At 47.6% G+C, this 24847-nt stretch overlaps 1 protein-coding gene across 3 annotated transcripts in view; it reads right to left on the bottom strand.

Annotated features, from left to right (window-relative positions):
- The window catches only part of SORCS2 (sortilin related VPS10 domain containing receptor 2), a 1085532-nt gene that overhangs the window by 100637 nt on the left and 960048 nt on the right, over positions 1–24847 (bottom strand). For all 3 annotated transcript variants that reach the window (XM_029063664.2, XM_029063665.2, XM_029063667.2), the window contains 2 exons: positions 16848–16939; positions 8941–9048 (listed from right to left, as the gene is read on the bottom strand). In XM_029063664.2, coding sequence (XP_028919497.1) covers positions 8941–9048; positions 16848–16939 — 200 coding nt within the window. The remainder of the gene's footprint in view (positions 1–8940; positions 9049–16847; positions 16940–24847) is intronic.

Below are 24847 nucleotides of genomic sequence, written 5' to 3'. Positions count from 1 at the left end.
CTTAGAACAGTGCTCTGCGCATAGTAAGCGCTTAACAATACCGACATTATTATTATAAATAAACCGCAGTGCTGCGGGGCTGGGACGAGGGATGAATAAAGGAAACAAGTCAGTGTGATGCGGAAGGGAGTGGGAGGAGTGGAAACAGGGTGGTTTAGTGGGAAGAGCCCAGATCTGTGAGTCAGAGGACACGGGTTCTAATCCCGCCTGCGTCAACTGTCCGCAGTCTGACCTTGGGCAAACCACTTTGCTTCTCTGGGCCTCAGTTACCTCGTCCGTAAAAGGCCATTTAAGAGCATGTGAGACGGGCCCGTGTCCAACCTGATTAGCTTGTATCTACCCTGGCCTTCAGAACAGTGCTTGGCACAGAGTAAGCACTTAATAAATACCACTATCATTATTGTTATTTTACTATGACAGTGCCTAGACACTCAACCCGTGCCACTGAATGATTTTCTTCGGACCACGGCCTCCTGGCTCCACTTTCAGAGGGTCGGTTTTCAAAGTCGTCCGATGGGGGAAGAGAAAAAAAAACAAAAACCCGGACAAACTTCATTATCCCAATTCAAGATGTTAGCAGGAGCCGGCAGATGTTCCTTACACGTGTTGAGTCCCTGAGGAAATCAGCGGGAGCGCTGCGCGTGGGTGGGATGACGTGACTGGCAGAGCGTGAAGTGCCAGCAGCCAACGCGGGCCCTCGACCGGTCATCCCTCCGGAGAGACGCCCCGCCGAGCCCGCTCAGGGAAGCCTCGGCCTCTGCCGAGCCGATCCACGCGCGGGCCACCGACGGCGAAGGAAAAGAACCGCTGGTCTTGAATTAGCCGTACACCATCAACGTCTCCCGCTGAGGAATGGTCAAATCGGTGTGCCAGGCCATCGGCCCACGGATCTTTCTGGAACGTGCGTTTCCCCTGAGCTTTGGGAAGTCCTAGCTGATGGTCGATCGATCCATCGTTTTATTGAGCGCTCGCTCTGTGCGGAGTTGCCTATATTGGATCGAGCCCGGGCCTGGGAGTCAGAAGGTCATGGGGTCTAAGCGTGGCTCAGTGGAAAGAGCCCGGGCTTGGGAGTCAGAGGTCATGGGTTCGAACGTCGGCTTTGCCACTTGTCAGCTGTGTGACAGTGGGCAAGTCACTTCACTTCTCTGGGGCTCAGTGACCTCATCTGTAAAATGGGGATTAACGGTGAGCCTCCCGTAGGACAACCTGATGACCCCGTATCTACCCCAGCGCTTAGAACAGTGCTCTGCACATAGTAAGCGCTTAACAAATACCAACATTATTATTATTATTCATCTTGGCTCTGTCACTTGTCTGCTGTATGACAAGTCACTTCTCTTTGCTGGCCCTCGGTTCCCTCATCCGTAAAATGGGGACTGAGACTGTGAGCCCCACATGGGACGGGGATTGCGTCCAACTTGATTTGCTCGTATCCACTCCAGCGTTTAGTACGGTGCCTTGCATGGATTAAGCGCTTAACAAATATCATCATCATTATTAATACTAAATGCTTGGGAGAATACAAGAGAGTTGATATTATGATGGTGATTAAAGTACTTGCTAATCAGGTGCCAAACACCAAGCACCAGGAACAGTGCAAAGCACTGTTCTAAATCTATTTATTTGCTATTGTTTTAATGAGATGTTCTTCCCCTCGATTCCATTTGTCGCTATTGTTCTCGTCTGTCCGTCTCCCCCATTAGACCGTAAGCCCGTCAAAGGGCAGGGACCGTCTCTATCTGTTACCGATTTGTACATTCCGAGCGCTTAGTACAGTGCTCTGCACATAGTAAGTGCTCAATAAATATTATTGCATGAATGTGACTTGCCCACAGTCACACAGCTGACAAGTGGCAGAGCTGGGATTTGAACTCATGACCTCTGACTCCAAAACCCGTGCTCTTTCCACTGAGCCACGCTGCTTCTCTAGTGAGCGAGTGTACCCTTGTACCAGGAAAAACAGCATGGCTCAGTGGAAGGAGCCCGGGCTTGGGAGTCAGAGGTCATGGGTTCGAATCCAGCCTCCGCCACTTATCAGCTCTGTGACTTTGGGCAAATCACTCAGCTTCTCTGTGCCTCTGTTACCTCATCTGTAAAATGGGGATTAAGACTGTGAGCTCCATGTGGGACAATCTGTTTACCTTGTATCTACCCCAGTGCTTAGAACAGTGCTTGGCACACAGTAAGCACTTATTGCCATTGCTCTTGCCTGTCTGTCTGTCTCCCCGATTAGACTGTAAGCCCATCAAAGGGCAGGGACTGTCTCCTTTTGTTATTGATTTGTACATTCCAAGCGCTTAGTACAGTCCTCTGCACATAGTAAGTGCTCAATAAGTACTATTGAAGTACTTGTACTTGATAAATACTTGTCAGCTCTGTGACTGTGGGCAAGTCACTTAACTTCTCTGGGCCTCAGTTACCTCATCTGTAAAATGGGGATTAACTGTGAGCCTCACGTGGGACAAACTGATTACCCTGTATTCATTCATTCATTCATTCATTCAATAGTATTTATTGAGCGCTTACTATGTGCAGAGCACTGTACTAAGCGCTTGGAATGAACAAGTCGGCAACAGATAGAGACGGTCCCTGCCGTTTGACGGGCTTACGGTCTGATCGGGGGAGACGGACGGACGAGAACAATGGTGCTCGGCACATAGTAAGCGCTTAACAAATACCAACATTATTAACATTATCATTGAATGAATTAAGAAATACCATTATTATTAGTATTCCTGTTATTACCCCAGTGCTGAGTAGAGTGCTTGGCACATAGTAATCACTTAATAAATAACACAATCATCATTACAGAGTTGAGAATGCCATGGGAAAGAATAGAGTGTTCTTCCCCATCAGTTGATTGATTGATGGTATTTATTGAGCGCCTCCTGTGATCGAAGCACTGCGCTAAGCACTTGGGAGAGTACAGTATAACAATACAACAGAGTTGGTAGACACCATCCCTGACCACAAAGAGTCTAGAGGGAACTTAGAGTGTGTGGAAGTTCAGCTAGAGCCCTTCGCTTCCCCAGGGAGAACTGGTTCTGTGTGGTCTGGACCGACGGAGTCTAGAACACCATTTCTCCTCTATGTGGGGTTCGTCTAGATTGTCTCAACCACTTAATAGGTCAGTGGTATTTCCGGAGCGCTTACCGTGTCCAGTATGCTGTGCTGAGCGCTTCAGATAGTCCAGCTCTCCCCTTGTGGAACTTAGTCTAGCCCCTAAGCGTCACGGCGCAGTGGATAGAGCGCGGGCCTGGGAGTTAGATGGTCATGGGTTCTAATCCCGGCTCTGCCACTCGTCTGCTGGGTGACCCTGGGCAAGTCACTTCACTTCTCTGGGCCTCAGTGACCTCATCTGTAAAGTGGGGATGAGACTGTGAGCCCCATGTGGGACAGGGACTGTGTCCAATCCCATCTGTTTGTATCTACCCGAGCGCTTAGTACAGTGCCTGGTACACAGTAAGTGCTTCCACCATCATCATCATTATTATCATTATTAATAAGCCTTCAGAGGCTCCGTTAACATCATGTCGGTCGATCAGTCCGTCAGTTGCATTTATTGAGCGCTTACTGTCTGCGGAGCACTGTACTAAGCATTTGGTAGAGTACAATAGAAGAATAAACAGACACATTCCCCACCCACAGTGAGCTTACGGACTAGAGGGGGATTGCCATTAATATAAATGAATAAATTACAGATCTGGTCTTAAGTGCTCTGTCCCTATTTCACAGATGATAGCACCATCCCTCACCATCTAGTGAGAGAGTTTTAAATAATAATAATAATGATAATAATGTTGGTACTTGTTAAGCGCTTACTATGTGCAGAGCACCGTTCTAAGCGCTGGGGTAGATACAGGGTCATCAGGTTGTCTCATGTGAGGCTCACGGTCTTAATCCCCATTTTACAGATGAGGGAACTGAGAGCCAGAGAAGTGAAGTGACTTGCCCACAGTCACCCAGCTGACAAGTGGCAGAGCTGGGATTCGAACTCATGACCTCTGACTCCCAAGCCCGGGCTCTTTCCACTGCGCCACGCTGCTTCACTAAAGACTTCTTTAAAGACCCAGAAACACTCCAAGTGGCTTGACAAAGAAGCCAAACGGGGAGGAGGAATAGACTTATTTTTGCTAATGGCTAAACAACCAACGGGGCCTAGTGGAAAGAGAGCGGGCTTGGAAGTCAGGAGACCTGGGTTCTAATCCCACCCCGCCACTTGCCCGCTGGGGCACCTGAGGCAGGTCACTTCATAATAATAATAATAATAATCATGTTGGTATTTGCTAAGCGCTTACTATGTGCCGAGCACCGTTCTAAGAGCTGGGATAGATATAGGGTAATCAGGTTGTCCCACATGAAGCTCACAGTCTTAATCCCCATTTTACAGATGAGGTAACTGAGGCACCGAGAAGTGAAGTGACTTGACCAGAGTCACCCAGCTGACAGGTGGCGGAGCCGGGATTAGAACCCATGACCTCTGACTCATAAACCCGCGCTCCTTCCACTGAGTTGTCTCTGGGCCTCAGTTTGTTCAACTGTTCTCCCTGTCCCTTGGACTGTGAGCTCCGTGTAGGACAGGAATGGTGTCCAGCCTCATTATTTTCTCGTATCTATCACAGCGCTTAATTCAGGACTTGGCAAAGCACTTATCAAATACCACAGATATTCATAATATCTTATCATAATCAATTCTGTAGTCATTAAAGAAAGTCTTCTAGAGACTTCCCTGTAAAGATGAAATGCCTTTCGGGAATGAGAAACCCCTAAGTGGAATACTCAAGCCTCAAGAAGTGTGTGCACAAGCAAATAACTCACAGCAATTTACAAACTTGAAAAGCAGCAGCATAAACAGTGAAATCTATGTCTTCTCTTTCCTGGGTTATGACTCTTCCAATTCTTTCAAATCCAAAGGCGATGTCATTAACGTGAACCGAAAGGTCGTTTTGAAAATGTACCTCATGCCATTTTCCAGTCCAGAGAGTATGAGGGAAAAGCCCGTGGCTCACTGGAAAGAGCACGGGCTTTGGAGTCAGAGGTCATGGGTTCGAACCCCGGCTCTGCCACTTGCCAGCTGTGTGACTTTGGGCAAGTCACTTAACTTCTCGGTGCCTCGGTTCCCTCATCTGTAAAATGGGGATTAAGACTGTGAGCCCCACGTGGGACGACCTGATTCCCCTGTGTCTACCCCAGCGCTTAGAACGGTGCTCGGCACATAGTAAGCGCTTAACAGATACCAACATTATTAAAGCCCACGTTTTAACCTTATAAAATTAGCTTACGCTTGGCAGAATCCCCATTTAAAGGATTAAATCAAAACCGGAAACATCACTGTGGTTAGGAGATGGAGGGGTCGTGCAATAATAAGAATGATAACAGCGGTATTTGTTAAGCGATTACTATGTGCCAGGCACTGTTCTAAGTGCTGGGGCGGATGCAAGCAAATCGGGGTGGACACAGTTCCTGTCGTTCATTCATTCATTCATTCAATAGTATTTATTGAGCGCTTACTATGTGCAGAGCACTGTACTAAGCGCTTGGAGTGTACAATTAGGCAACAGAAAGAGACAATCCCTGCTCAATAACGTGCTCACAGTCTAAACGACGGGTTCACGGTCTAAACCCACGTGGGGCTCACAGTCTCAATCCCCACTTTACAGATGAGGCAACTGAGGCCCAAAGAACTGAAGTGACTCACCCGAGGTCACACAGCAGACAAGTGGCAGAGCTAGGAGCAGAAGCCGTGATCCCCTGAGTCCCAAGTCCGGGGCCCATCCACTAGGCCATACTGCTTCTCATGCTGCAAGGACCCTGACCTTGAAATTAGAAGACATAAATTCTAATCCCGATTCCTCTCTTGTCTGCTGTGTGACCCTGGTCAAGTCCCTTCATTTTTTTTCTGCCTCAATTCCCTCATCTGTAAAATGGGGATTAAGTCTGTGAACCTTATGTGGGCAAGGATGTACCCAACCTGATTAACTTGTACCTACCCCGGCACTTAGAACGGTGCTTACCCCATAGTAAACGCTTAACAAATACCATAAAAAGGAAATGAACAAACAAAAAATTTCCAGTCTTGAAGCCGGCGATTATGTCTCTGAACTGTACAAAACTAAGGAAGTAATTATGATATTTGTTAAGTTCTTACTATGTGCCAAGCACTGTACCAAGCCCTGGGGTGAGTTTTAGATATTCAGGTCAGACAGTCCCTGTCCCACACAGAGCTCTCAGTTTTAAGGGGAGGCAGAAGAGGAATTGGATTCCACTTGCAAAGATAAGGAAACTGAAGTCCAGATAAGTGAAGTGACTTCCCCAAGGTCACACAGGAGAAAGGTGGCCGAGTTGGGACTAGAACCCGGGCACGCTGGCTCCCAGGTCCGTACTCTTTCCCCTAAACCACTCTAGCTCTTAGTCAGAGGTCATGGGTTCGAATCCCGGCTCGGCCACTTGTCAGCTGTGTGACTTTGGGCAAGTCACTTAACTTCTCGGTGCCTCAGTTCCCTCATCTGTAAAATGGGGATGAAGACTGTGAGCCCCACGTGGGACAACCTGATTCCCCTGTGTCTACCCCAGCGCTTAGAACAGTGCTCGGCACATGTAAGCGCTTAACAAATACCAACATTTTTTTTTTTTTTTTACTCTCCCAGGTATCTAGTAAAGGTCACTGACTTGTAAGAATATCATAATGATGAATACGGTATTTATTAAATGGTCACTCCTCACAGCACTGTGCTAAAGCTCTGGGACAGTGAGGTTGTCAATCAATCCATCAATCGTATTTATTGTGCAGAGCATTGAACTAAATGTTTGGGAGAGCCGATATAACGTTATATATGATAATAAATTCAGACAATCCTTAACCTGGCTCAGAGCAATCGCGTTGCCTCAGTTGTCACCAGTTCTGCTAGAACTCCAGTCTGAATTACACGATTTGTACGGATATTCTCTAATGCCAACCTTCTCACTGGGCCTCCAACTCATCTATATTGCCGCCAATCTCTTGCCCTCTTGCCCTGTCTCTGGCCTGCAACACCCTTCCTCCTCATTTCCAACAATTACCCCCCCATCTTCCAAGCCTTAATGAAGCCCCATCTCCTCCCAGAGGCCTTCCCTGATTAAGCCCCACTTTTCCTCATCTCCCACTCCCTTCTGCATCATCCTGACTCGCTCCCAGCCCCACACCACTTATGTCCATTCCTTTCATTTATTTATTTACATTAATGGCTGTCTCCCTCTCCTGACCGTAATCTCACTGTGGGCAGGGAATGTATCCAATATATTGTTCTATCGTACTCTCCCAAGCGCTTAGTACAGTGCTCGGCACACAGTAAGAGTCAATACGACTGAATGACTGACTGGCTGTGGAACCTCAAGGGAGAATTCCAGAACATTCTTCCCTCGACACGGCTTCCGGGTAAAACACGATCCACAATTTAAAGCAAACACAGTCAGTGGCGGAAGAAATTGTTGTGTCAGAAGCGAGGGGTCAGTCCAGGTGTGACATTCATTCAATAGCATTTCATTCAATAGCATCTTTTGAGCGCTTACTATGTGCAGAGCACTGTACTAAGCGCTTGGAATGGACAATTCGGCAACGGAGAGAATCCGTGCCCAGTGACGGGCTCACAGTCTAATCACATCACATCACAGTGAGTGGCAAGGTATGAAGAGCAATATTGGAAATCATCAATCACAGTGTCATCTTCAACCATCTAGCCTCAATCCCATTAATTCCCACTGACTCCACAGTTCCATAACACAATTTTCCCATAACCTGAGGTTCTTCAATATCTCAGCCTCCATTCTATCGGAGAACACCCAGTTCTTTAATTTCATAATTGGGAAACAGATTCACCAGTCTCTCCCATTAGCAAGAGGGGTAGTGATCATCAAGTGTATATTTAAGCTGCTCAATATAGGTTACATAAAATAATATTTATTTATCCTATTTGTTAAGCACTGATTTGCTTGCATCCACTCCAGCACTGAGTACAGTGTGTGGCCAAATATCATCATCATAATTATTATTATTATTATTGTTACCAGGAGCTGTAAGAGGAGAAGTAGCATGGCTCAGTGGAAAGAGCACAGGCTTGGGAGTCAGAGGTCATGGGTTCGAATCCTGGCTGTGCCACTTGTCAGCTGTGTGACTGTGGGCAAGTCACTTCACTTCTCTGGGCCTCAGTTACCTCATCTGTACAATGGGGATTAAGACTGTGAGCCTCACGTGGGACAAGCGGATTACCCGGCATCTACCCCAGCGCTTAGTGTTCTGCACATAGTTATCGCTTACCAAATCCCAACGTTATTATTATCTACTAAGAGTAGATACAAGATAATCAGGTTGGATATAGTCCATCTCTCACATGGGGTTTACAGTCTTAATCTCCAGTTCACAGATGGGGGGACTGAAGCACAAGAGCAGTGAAGTGACTTACCCAAGGTGATGCAGCAGTCAAGCGGTAGAGCTGACATAAATATCCAGGTCCTTCTGATTCCAAGACCTGAGCTCCATCAACTAGATCACATTACTTCTCAAATAAGATACTGAGAAGCAGTTGCAAGAAATAAATGATGCCCCCAAAATGATGAAGAAAAATAAGGCAAAAGACCTGGAAATGCGGGTTGGTTTTTTTTTAAGAGGACCGAGCGTATTCTAGGGAAAATAGAAGCAATACCCAAGTAGGAATGGGAATGATAGAAATCATAGCCTCTTTATCCCTAAAATTATCCCACGAGGTTGGTCTCCTCTCTCAATCTCAGATTTCAAACTAGCTGGGGACAATTCTACTCCTCCAAGGCCAAAATAACCTGTCACTTCACGATGCAGACAGTATCCGTTCTGGTTCATCCTCAGGACAAGTTGCATCTGCCGCCGCCCGTCGAATTTAACGAAAGCCGAGTTTGAGTGACAGCCAGGAGAGCGAAGCCGTTACTTACGTCATGACTAAGTTCTCATCTCCTGGTTCGCTCAGGAGTCCGTCCACAAAGACCGAGGTGCTGCTGAAATTGTGTGTGCTCCACGAGTAGCCTTCGTCGATGCTGAACCTGGAGAGAGAGACAAACATCAACCTCCGCGTGGAGCTTTTCTTGAGCAAATGTCACGCTTTTCCTAACGGTTTGAGGAAAATGTCAGAAACGCCCCTACCTACAGGCTCCTCGGAGCTCGGTGTATTTTCTAAAAGTCAGGGCTGTTTGCCTAATCAAAACTCTTTTAATTATCAAAATGTCAGCCCATCCAGGCCCCTCTTTGTCTTTCCCTGACCAACTCGCCCCAAAACGGGCCCCTCTGACTTCAACTCTGGCGTCCCGGATTCTTTTCAGACCTTACGTCAGGAGGGTTCCTTCTCCCACTCAAAAATGGAGTTCAGAAGCCTCGTGGATCAAAACGCAACAACAGAAAGCTCCTTGTCTCCCCGAAAGCCAACCCGAAAGTCTGCTGTGTGACCCTGGGCAAGTCACTTAACTTCTCTGTGCCTCAGTTACCCCACCTGCAAAATGGGGATTAAATCCTACTCCCTGTGACTGGGATTGTGTCCATCCTGATTAACTTGTATTTACCCTCATAGTAAGTGTTTAACAGACACAAAATATGTTAAAGCTGTGAAATACAAAATTTGTTAAACCGATCTTTAGCTGGTTTTCCTCTTGATGATTCAAGAATAATAATAATGACGGCATTTTCTAAGTACTTACTATATTGCCAAGCACTGCTCTAAGCACTGGGGTAGATACAAGGTAATCAGGTGGTCCTATGTGAGGCTCACAGTCTTAATTCCCATTTTCCAGATGAGGTAACCGAGGCACAGAGAGGTTAAGTGACTTGTCCAAGGTCACACAGCAGACAAGTGGTGGAGCTGGGATTAGAACCCACATCCTCTGACTCCCAAGCCCCTGCTCCTCTTGCTAAGCCACACTGCTTCAACTTGACCAAGGCCACACAGGAGACAAGTAGCCCTCTGACTCTCAGTCCCGTTCTCTATCCGCTAATAGTAACAACGGTAATGATTATGGCATTTGTTAAGCACTTACTATGTGCCAAGCGCTGTTCTAAGCACTGGAGTGCGCAAGCCACTTAACTGCTCTGTGCCTCAGTTACCTCATCTGGAAAATGGGGATTGATGGTAATAATTATAACAATAGTTATGACATTGGTCAAGTGCTTACTATGTGAAGCACTGTACTAAGTCCTGGGGTGGATACAAGCAAAATGGTTGAACACAGTCCCTGTCCCACGTGGGGCTCACAGTCTCAATCCCCATTTTACAGATGAGGTAAATAAGGGTCAGTGAAGTGAAGTGACTTAATAATAATAATAATCATCATCATCATGATATTTGTTAAGCACTTACTATGTGCCAAGCACTGTTCTAAGCGCTGGGGTAGAAACAAGGTAATCAGGTTGTCCCATGTGGGGCTCACAGTCTTAATCCCCATTTTACAGATGAGGGAACTGAGGCCCAGAGAAGTGAAGTGACTTGCCCAAGGTCACACTGCAGACAAATGGTAGAGCCAGGAGTAGAACCCACGTCCTCTGACTCCCAAGCCCGTACTCCTCTTGCTAAGCCACACTGTCTCGACTTGACCAAGGCCACACAGGAGACAAGTAGCCTTCGGACTCTCAGGCCCGTTCTCTATCCACTAATGATGATAATGATAATTATGGCATTTGTTAAGAGTTTACTATGTGCCAAACACTTTTCTAAGCGCTGGGGAGGAAACAAGGTAATCAGATTATCCCACATGGGGCTCACAGTCTTAATCCCCATTTTACAGATGAGGTAACTGAGGCACAGAGAAGTGAAGTGACTTGCCCAAGGTCACCTAGAAGACAAGTGGCTGAACCGGGATTTGAACCCACGACCTGTGACTCCCAAGCCCGTGCTCTTTCCACTAAGTCAGGCTGCTTCTCTTACCATGCTGCTCTGATTTAAGCCGTGAGCCCCTTGTGAGACTGGGATTGTGTCCATCCTGATTATCTTATATCTACCCCAGTGTTTAGAAGGGTTTTTAATTCCTACTAAGTGCTAAATAAATACCATATTTTTTAAGCATCTTCCCACTGTTCTTTAGTTGGGTTAATGGGTTAATCTCAGTGACTTAATGAAAAGAGGGAGGAAGTGGAGTCTTTTAGAATGAGATGGGGATTAGTGGACCCATGTTCTAATCCTAACCCTGTCATGAACCCGCTTGAAGGCACAGAATCAAGTCTCTTAATGTCAGTGGCCCTCAGTTTTCTCATGTGTCAAATGGGGATCACCACTCTCATCTCTCCCTGCTTTACTTGGATTTTTTTTTGTATGGCATTAGTTAAGTACTTACTTTGTGCCAGGCCTTACACTAAGCACTGGGGTAGATACAAGGTAACTGGGTTGGACACAGTCCCTGTCCCTCATGGGGTTCACGCTCTCAATCCCCATTTTATAGATGAGGAAACTGAGGCACAAAGAAGTGAAGCGACTTTCCCACGGTCACATTTCAGGCAAGTGGCAGAGCCGGAATTAGAACTCTGGTTCTTGACACACCCAGATCCATGCTCTTTCCATTAGGCCACGCTGCTGCTTGTTGGTGGATAAAATAAGATAGATGATGTTGAAAGTGCTTTGGAAAAATAAAAATGGTTCTGTGTTATTATTATTATCATTATTAATAATGAGATTTCATTATGCCCTATATACTATACTCGGGACTTAAATCTCATGTCCAGACACGCTTCAAAATCCATTTAGGAATCAGACTCAATGGGTCCACTCTCTCTCAGCAAAGTTAGATGTATCAAAAATATTCTTGCGCTTCAGGTGAATTACCAAATGCTGAGATCCAGAGCTTTTAGGGGCTCTGGACCCTTCAAAGGATTTCTAAAATACCAAAAGGCATGGAACAAAACACATCTCAGCTAAAATCTATACAAGCCTCCCATGGGCTCGTCTATTGACTTCTCTCTCTCTCTCTCTCTCTCTGATCTGAGCATCTAAATTCCCCCTCTCCCTCTCAATCTTGTCCAAGACACTGCCCTGAAAACCATGTAGCTCTAATGCTCTCATTTATATTATTCAAAGGGGGTTTCTGTTTTTTCTTTCTTCTTCAAATCTCATCTCTACTTTCCTCTTATTCCCTTACTTTTCTTTCACCTCATCCCTTCCTCTGCTCTTCATAAATTTGTCACTCCTTCCCTCTCTTCCTCCCTCCCTCTTTCCCTTTCTCTCTCCCTCTTCCTTCCCTCCCTTCCTCCCTCCCTCTTTTCTTCCCTATCTCTCCCTCCTTCTTCTTTCTCCCTCTTTTCCCTCTCTCTCCCTCTTCTTCTCCCCTTCCTCTTCTGTCTTGGACCATAGTAAGCACTTAAAAATATCAGAATTATTATCTTCTCTCTCTCCCCCTTTTGACCTCCCTAGGTCTCCCTCCCTCCTCTCAATCAATCGATCAATGACCGATTGCATATTTGAGCAATTACATTGTGCAGAGCACTGTACTAAGCACTTGGGAACAAAAAGTATAACAGAGTAGGGTGACCTGTTTCCTGACCACAAGGAGCTTACAGTCTAAAAGAGGAGCTTATGGTCTAGTTTTCTTTCTCCCTCCCCGTCCTCTTTTTAGAAAAGCAGCGTGACTCAGTGGAAGGAGCATGGGCTTGGGAGTCAGAGGTCAGGAGTTCATTCAATAGTATTTATTGAGCGCTTACTATGTGCAGAGCACTGTACTAAGCGCTTGGGATGAACAAGTCGGCAACAGATAGAGACAGTCCCTGCCGTTTGACGGGCTTACAGTCTAATCGGGGGAGACGGATAGACAAGAACAATGGCACTAAACAGCGTCAAGGGGAAGAACATCTCGTAAAAACAATGGCAACTAAATAGAATCGAGGCGATGTACAATTCATTAACAAAATAAATAGGGTAACGAAAATATATACAGTTGAGCGGACGGGTACGGTGCTGTGGGGATGGGAAGGGAGAGGTGGAGGAGCAGAGGGAAAAGGGGAAAATGAGGCTTTAGCTGCGGAGAGGTGAAGGGGGGATGGCAGAGGGAGTAGAGGGGGAAGAGGAGCTCAGTCTGGGAAGGCCTCTTGGAGGAGGTGATTTTTAAGTAAGGTTTTGAAGAGGGAAAGAGAATCAGTTTGGCGGAGGTGAGGAGGGAGGGCGTTCCAGGACCGCGGGAGGACGTGACCCGGGGGTCGACGGCGGGATAGGCGAGACCGAGGGACGGCGAGGAGGTGGGCGGCAGAGGAGCGGAGCGTGCGGGGTGGGCGGTGGAAAGAGAGAAGGGAGGAGAGGTAGGAAGGGGCAAGGTGACGGAGAGCCTCGAAGCCTAGAGTGAGGAGTTTTTGTTTGGAGCGGAGGTCGATAGGCAACCACTGGAGTTGTTTAAGAAGGGGAGTGACATGCCCAGATCGTTTCTGCGGGAAGATGAGCCGGGCAGCGGCGTGAAGAATAGACCGGAGCGGGGCGAGAGAGGAGGAAGGGAGGTCAGAGAGAAGGCTGACACGGTAGTCTAGCCGGGATATAACGAGTTCGAATCCCAGCTCTGCCACTTGTCAGCTGGGTGACTGTGGGCAAGTCACTTCACTTCTCTGTGCCTCAGTTACCTCATCTGTAAAATGGGGATTAACTGTGAGCCTCACGTGGGACAACCTGATTACCCTGTATCTACCGCAGCGCTTAGAACAGTGCTCTGTGCATAGCAAGCGCTTGACCAATACCAGCATTATTCTTTTTCTGTCCCTCTCCTTCTCTCCATCTTTCCTCTCAGATAGTAGTAATAGTAATAATGCTATTTATTAAGCACTTACTATGTGCCAAGCACTGTTCATTCATTCATTCATTCAATAGTATTTCTTGAGCGCTTACTATGTGCAGAGCACTGTACTAAGCGCTTGGAATGAACAAGTCGGCAACAGATAGAGACGGTCCCTGCCGTTTGATGGGCTCACGGTCTGATCGGGAGAGACGGACGGACGAGAACGATGGCGATGAATAGAGTCGAGGGGAAGGACATCTCGTAAAAACGATGGCGACTAAATAGAATCGAGGCGATGTACATTTCATTCACAAAATTAATAGGGTGATGAAAATATATACAGTCGAGCAGACGAGTACAGTGCTGAGGGGAGGGGAAGGGAGAGGGGGAGGAGCAGAGGGAAAGGGGGAAAAGAGGGTTAAGCTGCGGAGAGGTGAAGGGGGGGCGGTAGAGGGAGTAGAGGGAGAAGGGGAGCTCGGTCTGGGAAGGCCTCTCGGAGGAGGTGAGTTTTAAGTAGGGTTTCGAAGAGGGAAAGAGAATCGGTTTGGCGGAGGTGAGGAGGGAGGGCGTTCCGGGACCGCGGGAGGACGTGGCCCGGGAGTCGACGGCGGGATGGGCGAGAACGGGGGACGGTGAGGAGGCGGGCGGCGGAGGTGCGGAGCGTGCGGGGTGGGCGGTGGAAAGAGAGAAGGGAGGAGAGGTAGGAAGGGGCAAGGTGACGGAGAGCCTCGAAGCCTAGAGGGAGGAGTTTCTGTTTGGAGCGGAGGTTGACAGGCAACTACTGGAGGTGTTTAAGAAGGGGAGTGACAGGCCCAGATCGTTTTTGGGGTAGATACGAGGTAATCAGATTGTCCCAGGTGGGCTCACAGTCTAAATCCCCATTTTACAGATGAGATAACTGAGGCACAGAGAAGTTAAATGACTTGCCCAAAGTCACACAGCTGATAAGTGGCGGAGCTGCGATTAGACTGTAAGCCCGTCACTGGGCAGGGATTGTCTCTATCTGTTGCCGAATTGTACATTCCAAGCGCTCAGTACAGCGCTCCGCACATAGTTGGCGCTCAGTAAATACTACTGAATGAATTAGAACCCGTGACCTTTGACTCCCAAGCCCGGGTGCTTACAGCTAAGCCACACTGCTTCTCTCACAGAACCAGAGGGACAAGTGAGCCCGGACGAGAGAGGTTGTTGACAGCACATGGATCAACATTTCAACCACGAAGTCTTGCGTGGTTCCTCTGGGAACCTCTTATCTTCATTATGATCAATCAATCGACAGTTTTGGTTGAGCGCATAGCGTATGCAGAGCACCGAATTCAGCGCTTGGGAGAGTGCGAAATTACCAAGCTGGTAGACAGGTTCCTGGCCCACAACGAACGTCCGGTCTACAGACAGATATTATATCAGTGAATAAATTGCAGATATGTACATAAGGGCCGTGGGGCCGAGAAAGGGGATGAGCAGAGGGAGCAAATCAGGGCGATGCAGAAGGGAGTGGGAGGAAAGGGAATGAGGGCTTAGTCAGGGAAGGCCTCTTGGAGGAGGTGGGCCTTCTGTAAGGCTTTGAAGGTGGGGAGAGTCATTGCCTGTCAGATACGAGGAAGGGGGGCTTCCAGGGCAGAGGCAGGACGTGGGCGAGAGATCGGGGGCAAAATCGGCAAAATGGAACGGAAGCAGCGCGATTCAGTGGAAAGAGCACGGGCTTGGGCGTCGGAGGTCATGGGTTCAAATCCCCGCTCAGCCACTTGTCAGCTTGGGGCAAGTCACTTAATTTCTCTGTTTCTCAGTTACCTTGTCTGTTAAACGGGGATTAAGACCGTGACAAGCTGATCACCTTGTATCCTCCCCAGCGCTTAGAACAGTGCCTTGCACATAGTAAGCGCTTAACAAATGCCATTATTATTATTATTATTATTTTAATTAATAAAATAAGTGAGATGGACCCACAGAGAGAAGGTTGGCATTAGAGAAGCAAAGCCTGCGGGCTGGGTTGGCGTAGGACAGTACCGAGGTGAGGTAAGAGACGCGGCTTGGCTTAGTGGAAAGAGCCCGGGCTTGGGAGTCAGAGGTCATGGGTTCTAATTCCACCTCCGCCACCTGTCAGCTGTGTGACTTTGGGCAAGTCACTTCAGTTCTCTGCACCTTAGTTCCCTCCTCTGTAAAATGGGGATGTAGACTTTGAGCCCCCGTGGAACGACCTGATGACCTTGTATCTCCCCTGGCGCTTAGAACAGTGCTTGGCACATAGTAAGCGCTTAACAAATACCATAATAATAATAATAATAGTATGCTATACACGATTGATAAATCCAACTGATACGATAGAATTCGTAGGCGCAAACCCTGCCCTTAAAGGAGCTCAAAATCAAGCAGGGAAGACAGACTCTAAAATATATTACAGGCAGGTCTCTCCTATCTCTCTCACTTCCATCAATCAATGGGATTTATCGATTGCTCACAGTAGGCAGAACGCTGTTCTTAGTTCTCGACTTAACAGATACCAACATCATTATTATTATTATTAGGAGGGGATGAGGCGATGAAGAGCTTTAAAGACAATGGTGAGGTTTCTTTGACGCGGAGGTGGATGGGCAACCATGGGAGGTTCTTGAAGAGTGGGGAAACACGGCCGGAACGTTTTTGTAGAACAATGATCCGAGCGGCGGAGTGAGGCGGGACAGGACAGGGCGGGGATTTTCAATTTATGGGTTGAGCTTTCCCGCAGCAGAGAGCTCTGGGAGAGTCATCTGACATGAGCACCTCCCAGTCATCGTCACCAGATTTGCTTGTATCCACCCCAGTGCTTATTACATTGCCTAGCACATAATAAGCGCTTAACAAATACCATAATCATCATCATCACCCAGTGGGAAAACAGGGGCAACATGGGGAAAGCGGGGCAGGGGGAGGAGTGGCGGCAGGGGCGAGTCAATGCGTTTTGGAGGCAACTCCAGACGGTAAGCCCGTTGTGGGCAGGGAATGAGTCCGTTGTACTCTACTCACCCAGGCGCTCAGTACAGTAAGCTCTCAACAAATATGACTGAGCGAATGGATGAAAGGAACACGAGTCCTTTTCCATTGACCGGGCCGGCTCTAAGCGGCGGAAATCTTACTTGAGTATTTTCAGAGGGATAGAGGTGTCCTTGATGGCCACAATCACCCCGCCGTGGTCCAGGTACAGGATGTGATGTTCTTCTTCGAACACCTGAAAACAAACCAGACACGTTCGATCAGCAGCAGCTGCAGAAGCCAGATTATGCTTGGAACCCAAAGCGTTTTCTTTTTTTAAAGAATGGTATTTTTTAAGCGTCAGAGGCTTGTATCTACTTCACTACTTAGAACAATGTTGGGCATTTTCTTTCAGGGATATTCAGACCATGTTTCCCCACTCCTCAGGAATCTCCAGTGGTTGCCCGTCCACCCCTGCATCAAACAAAAACTCCTCGCCATCGGCTTGAAAGCCCTCCATCAACTTGCCCCCTCCTACCTCACCTCTCTTATTACAACCCAGCCCCGACATTTCATTCCTCTAATGCCAACCTTCTCACTGTACCTCCCTCTCGTCTATCTCGCCGCCGCCCACCCGCCCACGTCCCGCTTCTGGCATGGAATGCCCTCCCTCCTCATGTCAGACAGATAATTGCTCTCTCCCACTTTAAAACATTATTGAAGGCCCATCTCCTCCAGGACGCCTTCCCTGACTAAGCCGTCTTCTCCTCTTCTCCCACTTCCTTCTACAGTGTTCTCACCTGCTCCTTCCATCATCCTCCCTCCCATCCCCACAGCACATATGCACACATCTGTCATTTATTTATTCATTTTTTAAATGTATCTATTGATTCATTTATTCATTTATATTAATGTCCGTCTTCTCTTCTAAACTATGAGCTCATTGTGGGCAGGAATGTATCAGTTTGTTACTATGTTGTCCTCTCCCAAGCACTTAGCACATTCATTCATTCAATCGTATTTATTGAGTGCTTACTGTGTGCAGAGCACCGTACTAAGCACTTGGAAAGTACAATTCAGCAATAAAGAGAGACAATCCCTGCCCACACCAGGTTTACAGTCTATAACGGGGGGGGGGGGGGGGGGCGGAGACAGACATCAAAATAAGTGAACAGGTATCAATATAAATAAATAGAATTATAGATATGTACATACGGTAAATAAGTGCTGTGGGGAGTGGAGGGAAGAGCAAAGGGAGCGAGTCGAGGCGACACGGAAGGGAGGGGGAGCTGAGAAAAAGCAGGGTTTAGTCTGGGAAGGCCTCTTGGAGGAGATGGGCCTTCAGAAGGGCTTTGAAGTGAGTAGAGTGATTGTTTGGCAGATTTGAGGAGGGAGGGCGATCCAGGCCAGAGGGAGGACGTGGACCAGGGGTCGATGGCAGGACAGGCAAGATGGAGGCCCAGTGAGGAGGTTAGAGGCACCAGAGGAGCCGAGTGTGAGGGTTGGGCTGTAGACAGAGAGAAGGGAGGCGGGTTGCTTTGCACGCAGTACTTTGCACACAGTAAGTGCTCAATATACACGATTAAATGAATAGAGCAAGTGCTTAACTTTAAAAAATATTGGGCCTCAGGTGCTGTTATGCTTAATAATAATAATAATAATGTTGGTATTTGTTAAGCGCTTACTATGTGCAGAGCACTGTTCTAAGCGCTGGATTAGATACAGGATGATCAGGTTGTCCCACATGGGGCTCACAGTCTTCATCCCCATTTTATAGATGAGGGAACTGAGGCACTGAGAAGTGAAGTGACTTGCTCACAGTCACATAGCTGACAAGTGGCAGAGCCGGGATTCAAACCCATGACCTCTGACTCCCAAGCCCAGGCTCTTTCCACTGAGCCATGGCCTCAGTTGCTGTTATGTCCAATAATAATGATAATAATAATAATAATGTTGGTATTTGTAAAGTGCTTATTATGTGCAAAACACTATTCTAAGCACTGGGGGGGGGGATACAAGGTCATCAGTTTGTCCCATGTGGGGATCACAGTCTTCATCCCCATTTTCCAAATGAGGTCACTGAGGCACAGAGAAGTTAAGCGACTTGCCCACAGTCACACAGCTGCCAAGTGGCAGAGCCGGGATTCGCACCCATGACCTCTGACTCCCAAGCCCAGGCTCTTTCCATTGAGCCATGCTGCTTCTCTACTCCATGAGGGCAGGGTTTGGGTCCTATTAATTCTATTGTACTTTCCCAAGGACAAATGGTGCTAGATAGGTGCTCAATAAATCCAGTTGAGTGATCGATTGGATCAGTCCTGATTTTATTGACTGTCATTCATTCATTCAATCATGTTTATTGAGCACTTACTGTGTTCAGAGCATTGTGCTAAAGGCTTGGGAGAACAATATAGCGGACACATTCCCCACGCACAACGAGCTTACAGTGTAGAGGGCCAACAACTAGATAATTCCTCTGCTCCTCATATTATTTCATGTTGCCATATTCCTGAGGTCTAGGAGGAAATACCCAGGTGGGAATTTGACATGGGTCCTGTAGAACCTGGGGCTTGCGATTTTAATGTCAGAGAAACAAGGGAAGCCCAATAGTTCATTTTAATTTTGTCTTCCACAGCGTTCTCGATTGTCACCTAGAGTGGCCGGAAGCTGCCCTCAGCTAATAATAATAATTGTGGTATTTGTTAAGTGCTTACTATGTGTCAGGCACTGTACTAAGTGCTGGGGTGGATACAAGCAAATCGGGTTGGACACAGTCCTTGCCCCACGTGGGGCTCACAGTCTTCATCCCCATTTTACAGATGAGGGAACTGAGGTGCAGAGAAGTGAAGTGACTTGCCCAAGGTCACACGGTAGATGAGTGGCGGAGACAAGATTAAAACCTATGTCCTCTGATTCCCAAGCCCAAGTTTATGCCTCTAGGCCACGCCGCTTCTGCACTTCTCCATGCCTCAGTTTCCTGTAGTGTAAGATCATATTTAATAATGAGAGAAGTTGGATTGGATGAAGATCAGTGGGGAGTAAAAATTAGAGGAAGGAATATAAACAACCTTTGTTCTGCTGATGATACAACCCTACTAGCAGAAAGTGAGGAAGATTTGACGGGCTTATTATTCAAAGTTAAGGAACAGAGCAAAAAGATGGGTCTACATTTGAATGTCAAGAAAATAAAGATCATGACAACTGGCTGTTTTAACACATTTTAGTGGATGTAGAGAAGAATGAAACTGTTGACAATTTTTCTCTCCCGGGATCCATAATCAAAAGAACTAGTAGGCAAGAAATACGTCAAAGATTAACGTTAGGAAGATATACCACGAAGAGCTCGGAAAAAGTCATGAAATGTACTGACGTAACAAAGGCCACAAAAATACAAATTGACAATTCTATGGTGTTTCCAGTGACAATGTATGGAACCCGAAAGCTGGATGGTAAAAAAAAACCAGCATAGAAAGAGCACAGATTCTTTTAAATGTGGTGTTGGAGAAGGCTTTTACAAATACCGTGGACTGCCCGAAAATCAAACAAATGGATTTTGGAGCAAATTAGGCCGAAGTTGTCTTCGGTAGGCTAAATGACTGGACTTAGATGAACATATTTTGGTTTCATAATCGGGAGGACTAATTCTCTGGAGAAGATACTAATGGTAGGAAAAGTCCGGGGAAAATATGGAAGAGGCAGCCCGGCAGCTAGATGGACAGAGACCATAACAACGGTAATAGAAGAACCGCTAGAAAAGTTTTGGGTTATGGCAGAAGACAGGACGTTCTGGGGAAAATAGATCCATAGAGTCGTTACGAATCAGAATCGACTCGACGGCGCTTGATAATAATAAAATGGTATTTGTTAAGCACTGACTATGTGCCAGGTGCTGTTCTAAGCTCTGGAGCGGATGCAGGAAAATCAAGTTGGACACAGTCCCTGTCCCACGTGGGGATCACAGTCTCAATCCCCATTTTACAGAGGAGGGAACTGAGGCCCAGAGAAGTGAAGTGACTTGCCCAAGTTCACACAGCAGACAAATGGCAGAGGTGGGAATTAATGTTGGGGAATTAGCATTCTTCTTCCTCCTGCTTAGACTGTGAGCCCTCAGGGATAGAGACTGTGTCTGATATCATCTTTTATCTACTCCTGTGCTTAGTGGAAAGAGGCCAGAAGGAAGAAGGAACTGAGTTCTAATTCTGGCTTTGCCCCTTATCAGCTGTGTGACTTTGGGCAAGTCCCTTAACTTCTCTGTGCCTCAGTTACCTCATCTGTAAAATGGGTATTAAGACTATGAGCCCCACGTGGGACAACCTGATTACTTGAATCTACTCCAGCGCTTAGAACAGCGCTTGGCACATAGTAAGTGCTTAACAAACACCATCACTATTATTATCGTTAATACCACAGAGAATCAGCGTGGTCAAGTAGATGGGTCATTCATTCATTCAATAGTATTTATTGAGCGCTTACTATGTGCAGAGCACTGTACTAAGCGCTTGGAACGTACAAGTCGGTAACAGATACAGTCCCTGCCCTTTGACGGGCTTACGGTCTAATTGGGGGAGACGGACAGACAAGAACAATAGCAATAAATAGAATCAAGGAGATGATCATCTCATTAAAACAATAGCAAATAAATAGAATCAAGGCGATGTACATTTCATTAACAAAATAAAATGGGTTTTATTTTATGATGGGTCCAGGAGTCAGAAGGATCTGAGTTTTAATCCCACTTCTGCTACTTGTCTGCTGTGTCACCTTGGGTGAATCCAAAACCCGCTCTTGACCCCACTTCCCCCTCCAGTTATCGTCCTATCTCCCTACTACCCTTCCTTTCCAAGATCCTAGAACGAGTCGTCTACGATCGATGCTTAGAATTCCTTAACTCCCATTCTCTCCCGGACCCCCTCCGATCTGGCTTCCGTGCCCTCCGCTCTACCGAGACTGCTCTCTCTAAGGTCACCCGTGACCTCCTTCTTGCCAAATCCGATGGCTCCTACTCCATTCTGATCCTCCTTGACCTCTCTGCTGCCTTTGACACTGTCGACCATCCCCTCCTCCTCCATACCTCATCTCACCTTGGCTTCACGGACTCTGTCCTCTCCCGGTTCTCCTCTCACCTCTCTGGCCGATCATTCTCGGTCTCCTACGCCGGAGCCTCCTCCCCCTCCCATCCTTTAACTGTCGGAGTTCCTCAAGGGTCAGTTCTTGGCCCTCTTCCGTTCTCCATTTGCACTCACTCCCTCGGTGAACTCGTCCGCTCTCACGGCTTCGACTACCATCTCTACGTAGATGACACGCAGATCTACATCTCCGCCCCTGTCCTCTCCCCCTCCCTTCGGGCTCGCGTCTCCTCCCGCCTCCGGGACGTCTCCACCCGGATGTCGGCCCACCACCTAAAACTCAACATGAGCGAGACTGAGCTCCTCATCTTCCCTCCCGAACCCGGTCCGCTCCCAGACTTCTCTATCACCGTGGATGGCACGACCGTCCTTCCCGTCCCGCAGGCCCGCAATCTCGGTGTCATCCTTGACTCGTCCCTCTCGTTCACCCCACACGTCCTATCCGTTACCGAGACCTGCCGGTTTCACCTCTACGATATCGCCAAGATCCGCCCTCTCCTCTCCACCCAAACGGCTACCTTACTATTACGGGCTCTCGTTATATCCCGGCTAGACTACCGTGTCGGCCTTCTCTCTGACCTCCCTTCCTCCTCTCTCGCCCCGCTCCGGTCTATTCTTCACTCCGCTGCCCGGCTCATCTTCCTGCAGAGATGATCTGGGCATGTCACTCCCCTTCTTAAACAACTCCAGTGGTTGCCTATCGACCTCCGCTCCCAACAAAAACTCCTCACTCTAGGCTTCGAGGCTCTCCGTCACCTTGCCCCTTCCTACCTCTCCTCCCTTCTCTCTTTCTACCGCCCACCCCGCACGCTCCGCTCCCCTGCCGCCCACCTCCTCGCCGTCCCTCGGTCCCGCCTATCCCGCCGTCGACCCCCGGGTCACGTCCTCCTGCGGTCCCGGAATGCCCTCCCTCCTCACCTCCGCCAAACCGATTCTCTTTCCCTCTTCAAAACCTTACTTAAAAATCACCTCCTCCAAGAGGCATTCCCAGACTGAGCTCCTCTTCCCCCTCTACTCCCTCTGCCATCCCCCCTTTACGTCTCCGCAGCTAAAGCCTCATTTTCCCCTTTTCCCTCTGCTCCTCCACCTCTCCCTTCCCATCCCCACGGCACCGTACTCGTCCGCTCGACTGTCTATATTTTCGTTACCCTATTTATTTTGTTAATGAATTGTACATCGCCTCGATTCTATTTAGTTGCCATCGGTTTTTACGAGATGTTCTTCCCCTTGACGCTGTTTAGTGCCACTGTTCTCGTCTGTCCGTCTCCCCCGATTAGACCGTAAGCCCATCAAACGGCAGGGACTGTCTCTATCTGTTGCCGACTTGTTCATCCCAAGCGCTTATTACAGTGCTCTGCACATAGTAAGCGCTCAATAAATACTATTGAATGAATGAATCACTTAATTTCTCTGTGCCTCAGTTTCCTTCTCTGTGCCTCAGTTCCCTTCTCTCCAAATGGGATATGGACTGTGTCCAACCTGACGAGCTTGTATCTACTCCGGTGCTTAACACAGTGCCCACCACATAATAAGTGCTTAACAAATACCAAAAACAAAAGCGATTTTTGGTATGTAATAGACCCCTTTATAGACTGTGAGCCCGTTGTTGGACAGGGATTGACTCTATCTGTTGCTGAATTGTCCATTCTAAGCACTTAGTACAGTGCTCTGCACGCAGTAAGCGCTCAATAAATACGATTGAATGAATGAATGAAGTGAGCACTTAAGAAAAGATGTAACTATTATTACCGTTGAAATATCGGCCCTGGATTTTGGCAATTGATGATTATGAGGATGAAGCCCATAATAATGATAATATTTGTTAAGTGCTTACCATATGCCGGGCACTGTACTAAGTTCTGGAATGGATACAAGACAATCAGGTTGGACATAGCCAGTGGCTGTGGGGCTCAAAGACTTAACCTCCATTTTACAGATGAAGTAATAATAATAATAATGGTATTTGTTAAGCGCTTACTACGTGCCAGCCACTGTTCTAAGCGCTGGGGGAGATACAGGGTCATCAGGTTGTCCCACATGAGGCTCACAGTCTCAATCCCCACTTTCCAGATGAGGGAACTGAGGCACAGAGAAGTTGAGTGACTTGCACCAGGTCACACAGCTGCCAAGCGGCAGAGTTGGGATTAGAACCCACGAGGAGGTAAATCTCATCTGATGAGATGAGGTACAGATAAGTTCCATTTTACAGATGAAGTAAATGAGGCCCAGAGAAGTAACTTGCCAAAGTCACTTCACTTCAGAGTGGCCCGGCGGAGAGAGCCCAGGATGGAAGGTCATGGATTCTAATCAAGGTTCTGCTTGTCTGCTGGGTGTGACCTTGAGCAAATTACTTCACTTCTCCCTACCTCAGTTATCTCATCTGTAAAAGGGGGATGAAGACTATGAGCCCCAAGTGGGACAGGGACTGTGTCCAATCCTATTCGCCAAACTAATTCTCTTCCCCTCTTTAAAGCCCTACTGAGAGCTCACCTCCTCCAAGAGGCCTTCCCACTCTGAGCTTCCCCTTTTCCCTCTGCTCCCCCCCACCCTCTGCTCCTCCCCCTACCCCCTTCACTTCCCCTCAGCTTAGCCCCCTTCCCCTCCGCTCCCCTCCTCCTTCCCCTCCCCTCGGCACTGTGCTCATTTGTATATATTATTGATTACCCTATTTATTGTTAGTGAGATGTACATCCCCTTGATTTTATTGGTGGTGATAACACTGTCTTGTTTTTGTTTTGTTCTGTTTTGCTTTGCCGTCTGTCTCCCCCGATTAGACTGTGAGCCCGTCATTGGGCAGGGATTGTCTCTATCTGTTGCCGAATTGTACATTCCAAGCGCTTAGTACAGTGCTCTGCACATAGTAAGCGCTCAATAAATACGACCGAATGAAAGTATTTGCTTGTATCCACCCCAGTGCTAAGTACAGTTTCTCACAAATAGTAAGCACTTAACCAATACCACATTTATTATTACTGTTAGTAGGATCTGGGTTCTAATCCCAGCTCCACCACTTCTCACCTGTGTGACCTTGGGCTTAA

Source organism: Ornithorhynchus anatinus, chromosome 4, assembly GCF_004115215.2.
Source record: "Ornithorhynchus anatinus isolate Pmale09 chromosome 4, mOrnAna1.pri.v4, whole genome shotgun sequence".
In the NCBI taxonomy this organism is placed as follows: domain Eukaryota; kingdom Metazoa; phylum Chordata; class Mammalia; order Monotremata; family Ornithorhynchidae; genus Ornithorhynchus; species Ornithorhynchus anatinus.
This window is presented reverse-complemented; position numbering and strand designations above follow the sequence as displayed.